The 13069-nt window shown below is 40.2% G+C and overlaps 1 protein-coding gene across 1 annotated transcript; it reads right to left on the bottom strand.

Annotated features, from left to right (window-relative positions):
• Positions 1–8338: 8338 nt before the first annotated feature.
• On the bottom strand, positions 8339–11413 carry LOC146806210 (olfactory receptor 52R1-like). The gene is given in 3 exon segments (XM_085623896.1): positions 8339–8380; positions 10525–10977; positions 10979–11413. Coding segments are annotated over 3 exon segments (930 nt in total).
• Positions 11414–13069: the final 1656 nt, after the last annotated feature.

Raw genomic sequence — 13069 nt, 5'->3', positions numbered from 1 at the left:
GTGGTTTCCCCTCTCTTCTTTTTTTGTCTTGCAGAATTTTATATAGCGCGAACTTGACCCGAATCCAACCAGGTATCAGAGTGCTTTACATAGCACCAGTTAACGTTACATTAGGACACACATTCATTCTTTGTTAGGCACGGGGAGATTAAGTGATTTGCCCAGAATCACAGTAGGTTCAGCGTCATTAGTCATTACCGAGACTCAAACCCAGTTCCCCAGGTCCAAGGTCGAGCGCCCTAGCCGTTAGGCCAACTCCTCTCTACTTCATGCCTGTAACGCTTGTATTTTTTATGTTATCCTGGAGTTCGTTTTTGCTGGTTTATGTACTCTGGGCATTTTACCACTGTTGATCAGTGCTAAAGTGCAAGTGCTCCCTGTGTAAATTGGTTCTTCATGAGACCCTTTTAAAGTACACTTGGTGTGCCCAGGGCCTGTAAATCAAATACGACTAGTGGCCTGCAGCACTGGTTGTGACACCCACATGTGTAGCCCTGTAAACGTGTCACAGGCCTACCATTAGTGTCCGTGATTTCAGTTTTAAACTGCCATGTCGACCTGTCAAATGTACCCACGTGCCAGGCCCTAACCTTACCCTTTTGCTACATGTAAGGCACCCCTAAAGTAGAGCCAAGGAACCCCCATAGGCAGGGTGCAGTGTATGTCAAAGGTACAACATTTACTGGTGTGTTTTACATGTCCTGATAGTGAAATACTGGTAATTTCATTTTTCACTGTTGCAAGGACTAGCTCTCCCACAGGCTAAATTTAGAGCTGTCTTGTAACAGTGTAACTTCCAATCGGGAAAAGCTAAATATTTGGAGTTTGAGCATCCTGAGCTCAGGATTTAAAAACACACCTTTAAGCAAAGGTGATTTTCAAATTGTGTATTTGAAAATGCCACTTTTAGTAAGTGGGCATTTTCTTGTGTGACCACCCTGTGCCTCTGCCTGTCTGTGGAATCAACGTCTGGTTTATACTGACAGCTGGGTTGTTTGTGCATTCACTTTAGACACTCACACAAAGGGAGGGGAGGTGAGCCCTGCATATCCTGATTGCCCATCACCCCGGAGTATGTCTGGAGCCAAGACCAGGCAGGCCAAGAACTGGTGCACTACAGAGACAATCCTTTGAAGAATAACTACTTCAAAGGCCAAAAGGGGTATATGTATCAGACCTAAACCCCCAACGTTTTGCCACACTTTTGGATTGAAAGGACACTCTGCCAAGGAGAAGAACTGTAAAAAGGAGTAATGCCCCTTTGCTGTGTGGTGTTTTTCTGGATTGTCCTGCAGTTGTTGCTTCCACTTGGAGTGACAATTGCTAGATGTTGCTGTGTATCCTACTAGTGAACTTTCTCCAAGGGCTTGTTTGTGCTTGCCACCTGTTAGGAAGTCTCAGGGCCATCAAAGATTTCACCTGCAGCATCCCTGAACTCCAATGCTGTGTGTTTTTACCTGTCCAGCACCTGTTTTTCTGATGCAGCTCCGCTGTGTGTGAGAAATATCCACGCACCGCCGCCATGTGGCTGCTGAAATTAATGCAGCGCCTGTTCACGGCTAAAGAAACAGCACAGCCTGAGTTCAGCGCACAGAATCTTCAAAGTTTGAGACCACCGCACTGACTCTGACTACTGTGCGGCTGAAAGAATCAACGCTTCGTGGGACCTCGGCTGAAGAACTCAATACAGTGCCTGTTTTCTGTCATCGCATCGCAGATTTCCACTCATCGTATCTGCGAGTCACAATTTTCAACACTTCACCTGCAGACCACAACCTACTTGGATTTTGATGCATTGCTTCCCCTTACAGTCCGGCTTTGATGCAACACTTCTCCTGCTTGCAGGAGAACTGACTCGCCAGGGACTCAGGAGCCAATGCATTGCTGTGTTTTCCCTATGCCCCCTCCTCTGTGGCTGTTTTTCTTTGAGGATGTTGACGCATCTAAGGTACTTTGTGTAAAAACACTGCATCCATAGAGTTCTATGAACTGTTATTCTTGATACCCTTAAAAAGTCATATTTTGAGTTATGTATGTTACATTTTGGTCTTGTTTGGTTAGATAAAGATACTTTATTTTTCTAAACTGGTGTGGTGTCCATGTGTAGTATTTTCACTGTATTACTATGTGTGTTATATACAAATACTTTCCACATTGCCTCTGAGATAGGCCTGACTGCTTGTGCCAAGCTACCAAGGGGGTGCACATGGGTTATCTTGGTTCTGTGGTCCCCCTCCCCTGACTAGAACAAAGGGTCCCTACATGGACAGGGTAAATACCACTGCCAACTAAAGACCCCTAATTCTAAGTGTGACTTTATGCATCACACAAACAGTAATAAAAAAGTGAGAACACAACACAAGAAAACATACAAACCAATTTAGAAAAATAGAGTACATTTTAATAGATAAATATTAATGGAATGACACAATCCAATCAGTAGAACTGAGAATTTTAAATTCTGAAGTTTTGAGGGAAAATAGAATCTAAAAGTTCAAAACGCCACTCGTGGTCATCTGGCCGCGCTAGACCGGAAAAGTCACATGTTCATGCCCACCACCATGGACCGTGGGTTGGATACAGAGACCAAGTTAGTCCCATTGAAAAGTTACCCCACTACGTCCTGCGCAAAAGAATCAATTCAGGTTAGAGGAGGCCGTGAGTAGGCATAACGGACACTCATCAATGTAGTGCGAAGAGCTGGTCAGGAATCACGGATGATCCTCACTGTAGCACAAAAATCCGATGTGTATCATAGACGGTCATTGCTGAAGCTTTGCATTGACAGTCTTTGTGTATGCCGTTGCTGTAGTGCAAAGTACAGGCCTTGCGTTGCCAGTCACATTCCATGATCTTTGTCGACAGAAAGAGCATGTTTTACCATAGCGATATACAGAGTTGGTCATCCCGGACTGCAGAGTTTTGGTACAGATGGGCCATTCACCATCGCAAGGAGTCCAAACTTCAGGATTTTCACATTTACTTCAGGAGTAGTACACTCTGATGCAAGCCAGGGGCTCAGGACCTGGAGGGCACCTCTTGGTGGTCAGGACTCACTTCAGCAGAGGCCACTAGCAGATTTAAACCAGATACAGATGCAGGTCCAGGCAGGTCTAGTTGCATCAGGTTAATTGGGCAGTTACAGGGAGACCTCTGAAGCTTACTGTGTACCTGTAGCTTACACGGGAATCCAACCAACTGACCCTTGGACTCACTAAGTGTAGCCTGGGATGAAAAAAAGCAGGTCCAATCTTTCTTCTCAGACAGTAAGGCAATCCATCAGGCAGCAGGGCAGCTCTTCTCCTGTAAGCTCCTCAGGTCCAGGAGTATTCCCTTGATTAGCTCTGAAAGATCCAATACTTCTACCTGCGTTTAACCTTTTTGTGGTGGGACATCCTGTCCTACCCCCACATCTGGTTCTAGAAAGTTCTCCCATTTACCTGTCAAGCAGAAAACTGTCTGGGGTGACAAGAGGCAGGCAGACCTGGTGTCAAGCTCCTTTGTGTGTGTCAAGGAGGCAATACCATTTGAAGTATGTGGGTCTAGTTACAGCCTCTCCCCAGTCATCCTGCCAGGATTGCGTATTGTTTGAACTGTCAGCCTTGGGGTGGTCTTCTCCCCAAATATTTGCCTTCCTCCTCCATTTTCTCTGACATCGTTTTTGCAGGTTGTAGGATACTAAGCACCAACCAGTGCTAAAGTACACGTGCTCTCTCCTTAAAACATGGTAGAATTGGCTGCTACCCAATTGGCTTATGTAATTTACTTATAAGTACCTAGCAAAGTGGCACTACGTGTCCAGGGCCTGCAGCACTGATTGTGTCACCCACTTAAGAAGCGCTTTAAAAATGCCCCAGACCTGCCATTGCAGACCCTGAGTGTGCAGTTTAAACTTCCATTTCAACCTGTGAAAATACATCTTTTCAATCGCACAAAACAAAGGGGAAAGAAGTATTGCTCCTACATGAACCTCCACAACAAACATCCAAAACACAAAGAGATGTAGGAGAAAAGAGAAGTATGCAGCATAAGGAGAGAGTGTCACATGTGTTGCTTTAAAAAAATTGCCCTCACTCACAATATGTGGCATGCTTCATCATTGGGCTTGCTAACTACATCCCTGCGCAGACCAACACCTGGGAAATGAATACTTGCCAGGTCCAAACTTTACTTTTTTAATACATATGCGTCACCCCCAGGGTAGGCCCTGGCCACCCCAGAGTAATTTTAGGTTTTACATATCCTGGTAGTGAAAAACTAATTTTTCACTACTGCAAGGCCCTTCTCTCCCATAGTATAAAACTGGATTTGCCGTACCACAATTTATAGGTGTCATTTTCAAATGGGAAGAGATACTGGTTCATGTTTGGTATCTCTAGAATCACAATCTAAAAATTAAATTTATGGTGAACTTTGATTTTCAATTACAATTCTGAAATGCCACTTTTAGAAAGTTGGCATTTTCTTGCATTAGCAATTTGGTTTGTGCATCCTGCCTGGGTCACATGACTGCATGAAGTTGGCAGTTGGGCTTTGTTTTACTCCTAGACAGCCACACACAATGGAAGCTTAGGTGTGACTGGATGTGCCATCACTGACAGGATGAGAGGGAGGAGCCGGGCAGAGCCCCACTTACATTTGGATGGGCTGTGTCCTGTCTTCACACAAAGGGCCTAACAACTCTGCAGTGTCACCTCAGCCAGCATGAAGCTAGGGCAGAGGAGGAAGGGAATTCCATGCAATTCAAATACACTGTATAGAAGCTTCTCCCACCTTTTAGAACCAGGGCCCCTGGGTATAAAGAAGGACCTACAACACCACCACTTCAGTATACTTCAGGACCACTATGCTGCTGAAGGACTGACACCTCTAGACTGCACTCTGCTGGACTCCTTCTTTGCTGTGTTATCCTGCTGCCCTCTTGCCTGGGTGAGAAAGACTGGGCCTGCATCTCTTGTGCCGAGAGTGACTCCAAGGGCTAGTTGGTTGGCCTCCAGATCTGAAGCCTCAGGGACATAACAGGCTTCCAACAACCCTGTTTCTGCACCTGGACTCAGCTTTCTGTGAGTCTATCCTGCCAAGCGGTGCCACCCCAGACCTGGGCCCTTGGAAATTGGCTTAAGATAGTTTGCCAGCCTCTGTGGATTCAGTAGAACTGATACATCTCCTCTGCTGTACAGTGCAACCCTGTGAGCAGAACCAAAGTATTTCCGCTGCTGCATGGATTGGACCTATCGCAAAGACCCCAATCACAGCCTGCATTGTCTTCAGAACGGCCAATGAGTGTAGTATTCTTGGTGCTGGCCCTCACATCCCTTGTCAACCGCAGCATCGATAATGACTTCAGACTCTGCATCGCAGCCTTGCTACACTTCAGAGCCTACTCATTGCCCCGACCGTTCACTGCATCCCTGAATCCAAAATGCGCATCACAAGATCTCTAACATTGATGCTACAGGTCTGTGCATCTCAACCTCGCCGCATCTCAGAACCGATGCATCACCTGGGCTGTGCGACGCGTCTGTGATGCGGATCCATGCAACGCTCCGTAAAACAGAACTCAAGGTACTTTTGTTCAGTGGGTCTAACTTGATAACTATAGCAGGCCCACACTCCATAGTGGTTGGTCTGAACTTGAGACTTTCTCGTGGACTGGTGCAACCAGAGATCTACAATTGGCACTTGATGCCTCTTGGTGCTATGTTTCATAAAAACTTTAAATTTCAATATCTCTGGTTCTACTAATGAGATTTTTGTTGTTTTAGTGGTGTTTTATTTATTAAAATCTGCTTTTCTTTTCTAACTCTGTTGTGGTCTTCATTTGTGGTTTGTTTTCACTGTGTTACAGTGTGGGATAAACACTTATACATTGCCTCTAACATAAGTCTGACTGCTCTGTGACAATATGGAACTTTGGCAGCTTTCCACAGACACCGGAGCTTCCATTCAGTGTCTGGATTAACTCCTTGCATGAACGATCGCCGTCAAAACCCTGCTATATCTTTGACAAAGACTGCAATATTTAAACAGGACCTCGCAATAATTAGATTTATGGCGGCATCAACTACGTACCAAATTCTCAGGATTGCTAGCCCTCATAGAGACCCTAAGTGAATTGTTTTTCACGTCTTTCCCTTCATTGCAAATTCTGCCACACGGCTGGTCCGGCCATGTATTAAATACTAGTTGCTCACATACCTGGCCTTATGATGAACTCAACTACCTGAGATCAAAACGCGACCCCAGAACATCCTGACTCCTTATTTTATTATATAACAAAAAATGCCTAACGAAGTTTAGCTTGTTTGCAATGTTTAACCACTCGCCACAGCACGTTTTTCCTCTTATCTGTGAGCGCTAAATCATGATATTTATATAAATTAAAAAAATTATGTGATACTGTGCAATGAATAAATTAATTGCATTACAATGCTAAGAAGTGCCCTGCTTTATACTTGCCTTTGATATACTGTGTACTGTTGGGTCCTCTAAATTATATAGGACCTACTGTGTTTTCTCTAAAACACTCCTGAGACCTATTGGGTGTTTAGTGAACCACTGTTTTTCCAAACCACGCAGAACACATACATTGCTCCGGCTGTTAAACAAATTAAACACATAAATAAAACCAATTTTCGGTGTGTTTAGAATATTTTGGCTCTGGTATTTTTATGATATTACACAATAAGTCCTGGTGACGTGATCTATCCATATGTTACTTAATGTGGAGTAATACATGCTTAGAATTGGACAGCACTGAAGTTGTCACTGCCTCAATGCAGTATTACAGTTTAATTGTTAGAGAAAGAAAAATATTTCAATGCCATTTGTAGAAGAACTCAAAAGGTCTGATCAACTCTACAAAGAATTTTCTAGAACTTTAATTCCTTGATAGTCTAAAATTGACCTGTGCTTCATTAATATGCCCTAACACATGCCTTTACTAACGACAATAACCACTAAAGTGTTCTCAGTCTGTGCACTTCTAATAATAACTACAAATTGCTTGCTTGCCATGATATTTTTGACCTCGTTGCCTTCTCCATCAGATTCATAGCAGTGTAAGAGGATATTCTTTCTGTTGGCTGACATCCTTACCCCATCTTCTAACCCTTTTGTCCAAGCCACTGCTCTTATGATTTTGAGTTATAACATTATCTGATTCCTTCAGACACTTGGTACTTTCTGTGAATATATTATTCACTACGGCTGGTAATAAGCACTCTCTGTTACATTACCATTTGCATATCTGGAATAAAAAATATGTTGCTTAGGAATAATTTCTACATAGAATGCATACTGTTCTGTGTCATCCATTCTTATGATTTAATTCAGTTGATGAAAGTCCTGTATTAACAGTTAATCCAGTCCTAGGACTAGCTCATTATAATTGATTTAAACATTTATAATCTCTTGGTGTTTGACTTGTCCGCACCCAGATTCCTAAGGAAATATTGGTGTGCTCGGTTTGTTGTTGGCTCAATTGCCACATCAACTATGACTGAGTTATGGTACACTTTTGGAGTAAATTTACACTGGGATTTTGTGAATAGCCAAAATGTAGTAAGCACTCAAAAGAGAAAAATGATGAAAAGTGTAAGTGTAAGTTACCTTTGGGAATCAGGCCACATGTCTGATTTTGTGTGCCTTGTTTCATGAATCTTAGGGAAAGAGCTAAATAAGTAGGCAAAGCAATTAAATGATACATGTCACTCACTACCTGCCCATCCCAGTTTTTGCTTTCTCCAAATATAAAAACTTCTCCCAGAGTTTACTGTCTCCAAATTTAAAACCTTTGCCGAAATTGAGGGAACCACCCACCCAGCACAACTAAACCTGTAGTTACTGGATTACCAATTGATTTTGTGTCACGTTTGAGATAATTCCCATGTTTCTAAGCTAACGGTTGAATCAGCTCTATACCATATGATGTGCCTACAGTAAATGGTACTTTATATGGCATGCCTCTGTTTCTTTTTCACCTCAGCCTCCAATACTATCTTCCAATTTGCGTGCCACGTTGACTACAAAGAAGGCAGGGTGACTCAGAGAACTAACCCCAATACTTCAGCTATCTAAAATCTTTCTGTGAAAGACACCCAAATCACACCCACTCAGGTGGAGGACAATCCCCTTTCCTGGGACTGTATGATAGCCAGTCACACTACATAAAAGAGTTATTGACATCAAATTATTGTTGGCAAAAACTGTCGAAAGTACCTAGAATTCATGAAGAATTAAATTTAAAGGTAATAAACATGGATGTTCTTTTCAATGTTCAATTTTTCAACATTCTTCAGTCTGGTATCTGGAATCAGTAGCATGTTCAGTTCTGAATCTATTTTAGGATAGTTTTGAAAGGATGCACAACTTTGAGTACCTACTAAAGAAATGACAACTGAATTATTGAGTGGTGACATGAATGTTTGAGTGTCATTCTTCTTCGAAGGCAAAGTTTAACTTAATTCATCACTCACTAATTTTGTTAATCTATTATGTACAAAACACTTAGGAACCTGAACAAACAAAGTAGCTCATTAGGAGTGTGTCTGAGGGTCAGCTGGTCCTCCTGGTCAATGTATGTGAATTCTTCTCTAACCGGGTAGAAGGCTAACCTTCATCATACTTAGATGCAGAGAGCAAACCCTTTATCACTCTGGTTCTGATGAAGGCACTGAGGCTTTGTTGAGTGGAGCTATATTTAATTTGCCCACTTTTAAATCTTTTTGTTTTTCAAAAACATGTCCCAAGGAAGGAGTTTGTTATTGAAAAGGAAAATGAAAGGTCTCTGGCAAGCTCCCAGTGAGTTATGCATATTCTTTTGGTTTCTGTTTAAGACCACCAGACTTTCCCTGGTGGTCCCAAACAGGAAAAAGCACAATGAAATCACAGCCCCAAAGTGGGCGGACATTCTTCCATATATTAACCAGTGGACAAGTCGCTAATGGGTTGTCAGTCACAGGTTTCTGATGACAAAGTCATTGCTGGCTCTGCAGTTGGGAACGAAGTTTTTGAAAACCACTTTAAATAAATCAGGATTATACAAGTTTGGCAGACAGAACTATGTCCAGTTTTTTGTCAAACTCTTTATGAGACTTTTAGTAACCAAAGATAAACTTTGAAAATTGCGGTCAATCTGGTGAACCTTAGAAGAATCAAGGGATAGCATTCAATTAGATCAACTTACTTCTCACTTAATTCCGCAATGCAAATTTACAGACTTTGTATTTGAGATTTTGTATTGTAAGATAGCTCATTTCAACAGAGCTCTGATATAGGCAAATATATTTCAATCCATTAAGGTATTGCGAAGAACATGAATCAAAGTTCTGACCAGCTTGATATGATGTCCACACAAAATAAGAGTAAATTACTTCACACGTTACAGCGAATTTCTTTTCACTATAAAATGCTAAACAACAATTCATTGATACCTTCACTTTATTGCACATTACTGATGTTTAATAACAAATAAACAAGACTATACATTACATGTCTACAACATCAGAATACGTGTAGATGAACATGCTAGCACTCTTTCACAGGCATGATGGGTGGTGTCAATACATAAAATTCTCACACAAAGGAAAAGGGTGGGGGAGGGTCCAAGGGAGAAGTTTAAAGACCAACTACAGTATAAGTCCCCTATTCAACATATACTCTACAAAGATACTGTGGGTCTAATGTTCTGTATAAAGAAAACGCTGACAAGACAGGCAAGTTGAAACCCCAAACAAATAATGGTAAGAGATATATCAAAAAGGTTTAGTTCCCATCACCCACCAAAGGTGGCTTATCATCATCTGGGAACTCAGGACTGTACTGTGAGAACCAACCACTCTGATGGTTATGGTGGTTATCCAGTTGTCCCAGGCGTGAATACAAACGGTAGGGTGATGGTTGCAGTGCAAAAAGGTGATACAAACAATAAAGAGAAAAAGTGCTATTAAAAATGGCTACCAAGATGCTGTAAGTTTTATTCTGGCGCTATCTTGATGTCACTTTAAAATCAGTGCATAGACAGCTTAACAAATAACTGTCAAACCGACGGTCAATGATGGGTGGTGTGCCTATGACTCTTGACTTCTTACCTGTTATCAAATTTGCCTTGTGTGGCCGATTCACAGTAATATCAAATGACCTACCTAATATGTCCATCAGTGGACTAAACCTTAAAGACTTACCACATTCACTTTTTTCACATTACGCCTTTAACAAATACACGTTACTAAATTGTAGGACCCTTCTTTGTGCCTCTTCATAAAGTATATTATTTATCTTTTCTGAAAGGTGCGGCTATTATTGTGCTATCCCAGAAAATGAATTCAAATGTCAGTGCAGAATATATGTTTACCTTACATTTAAATATGAACACATATTTAATATTTATTTATTTATGAACATGTTACTAAATGAGATCACAATATTTACTCAATCATCTGTTTGTATGTTGTATGTATTCTTTATTGATGGAATGCATGTCAATCATCTGCAGTTTCTTTTGAGATAAAAAATCGTCACCACCCGCTGACGAATCTTCTTTGTCCTGACCCCATAAATAATAGGATTCAAAGTTGGTGGCACCAAGAGGTAGATATTGGCAACTGTGATGTGAATCTCTGGAGATATATTGTGACCAAACCGGTGTGTTAAAAAGGTAAAAATTGCAGTTGTATAAAACACTAAAATGACACAGATGTGTGAACCACAGGTGCTTAATGCCTTACGGCTCGCTTCTTTTGAAGGCAACCTCAACACCGACCGTAGGATAAAAATGTATGACAGGACTGTTGACAGCAAATCAAAAGCTGCAATCAGTAAAGCCACTGTGAGACTGTACGCTTTGCTTGTGTATGGGTCTGTACAAGCTAACTTTATGATGGCCATGAACTCACAATAGGTGTGGGGGATTACATTGGTGTGACAGTAGGGTAAGCTTTTTACAAGGAATGCATGTGGGGAGAAAAAAATAACCCCCCCTTAACACTACCACAATACCAATTTTACCTATTGTTGGATTGGTGAGGATAGATGAGTGCCTGAGAGGATTGCAGATTGCCACATAACGGTCAAATGCCATGGCCAAGAAGAAGCCTGATTCCATAGCTGTGAAGGAATGGATGAAGAACATCTGGGCAAGGCAGGCATTGAAGCTGATGTCTCGAGAATTGAACCAAAAGATACTCAACATTTTGGGCACTGCAGAGGTAGAAAGAATCAGGTCAGTGATTGAAAGCATGGACAGAAACAAAAACATAGGCTCGTGAAGGCTGCGCTCCAATTTTATGATGCAGAGAATAGTGCAGTTCCCTAAGAGTGCCAGAATATACATGGCACAGCAGGGAATGGAGATCCAGCACTGGACAGGTTCTAGTCCTGGAATGCCAATGAGGATGAATGAAGATGGATGCATCTTAGTGGTGTTAAAGGATGATACATGTGGAACATAGTGGCTACTTCCCATCATCATTTGCTCCCTAGAAAGCAACAAAGAAATTAAACATTCAACATTCATCAAGTTAAAGAGCTTGCAGATTGGTGAGTTATTATTTCACTTGTGAATCTCTGATCTAGTATCCCCTTTATTAGGCATGCTCTTAGATCATAATAGAGTAAACAACAATAATTGACTCAAATAGTGTTAAAAAAGATATTATAACAATAGGAAAATCACGGTACAGAATATACCAGGTAGGTATTTTGTGCGTTTATGTGTTTAATATCCTTTTTTTTAAAAATATAGTTGATATAAAATCAATGTTAAATTAGTTTGTAATGTTTTATGATGTTTTGTGTTTCAATTTATTAATATATTTTTGTTAGTTGTCTGCAATCGTTTTGTAATTGTTTTTGTTTTGGCAATATTTTTAAAGTGTTTCTTCTGAGTTTATTGTAATTTTTAATAAAATGGAATATAATTGGCTTTGCAGGGAGCTGTTTGAGAAGTTAGTTTAACATGTATTTACATTGTGTTTAAATAATTGACAAAATATAATTTCTTAAATTGTATTCAACTTTTTAATTAGATTGAAAGCTATGTAATTTGTTTAATTTATACATAATTTAATGACTTTTTTGTAATTTTCTAAACTTTTATTTTAATTGGATAATTACATCATTAATAATGTAACTCATTTAGTAGAGCGATTTAATGGATTGACTACATTTTAAAAAGTAAGGTTTTTAATATCTAGTAATTTTTTTTAGTTGCTGTGATTTTTTTTTTTTTTTGTATTGTTTCAAAATATGTTTGCAGTTTTTGAGGTTGTAGGTTTTTAATTGATAAATACTGTTTACATTTGTGATTATTTTTATTAATGAGTCACTTTTTAAATGTCTTTGTTTTATTAAATCTGCTGAGCATTTGCTTGTTTATAGAAATTGGTGTATTTTTTATTTAGGTTCCCTTAAATTCACTGCATATACAGTACATTGATTGGAAAGATTTTTTTTTATTAAAACTTATAAACTTAAAAGAATAGTAGTTAAGACTGCAGTGTATGCAGACTACAGCATCAAGAATATGGCGCTTTCAGAATGACAAATGCTAATGGATAATGTGAAATTTAAAGCGGTCCTGTCTGACATGTCACAGGATAAACTCTCACAGATTAGTGCTTGGCAATTGGTCATGAAAAATTAACCGATGTGAGCAACGCATGCAAGAAACAAAGCTATAAAAGTGCTGATGCGAAGAGAGAGGGCTCTAGTGAATCATACAAACAAAAAAAATAGTTGCTTATGCAATAGAAAAGTCCGTCAGAACCCAACAAGTGAAACAAGTGAAGATGTGCATCTTGCGTATTGCACTGCATACACATGCTGATTCAGTGTTCATGCACAAAAATGGAAAACAATTAGTGCAAATGCACTCACATTTACGATGTCTAACAATAAACAGTAGATGTAGATCATGCCCAAAAAGTAAAAAATTAGAACAAGATCATATTGCAAAAAACAGTGACAGATGAAAATTTCACTCCATATTTTACACAATGCGAGTGCAAACTCAACAATCCTTTGCAATGCAATTGGTCTTGCATTTGTGAAAGTTAGAGCTTTTGTGTTG

Source organism: Triturus cristatus, chromosome 8 (genome assembly GCF_964204655.1).
Source record: "Triturus cristatus chromosome 8, aTriCri1.1, whole genome shotgun sequence".
NCBI classification, from domain to species: Eukaryota; Metazoa; Chordata; class Amphibia; order Caudata; family Salamandridae; genus Triturus; species Triturus cristatus.
The sequence above is the reverse complement of the archived record's forward strand: the minus strand, read 5'-3'. Positions and strand labels throughout refer to the sequence as shown.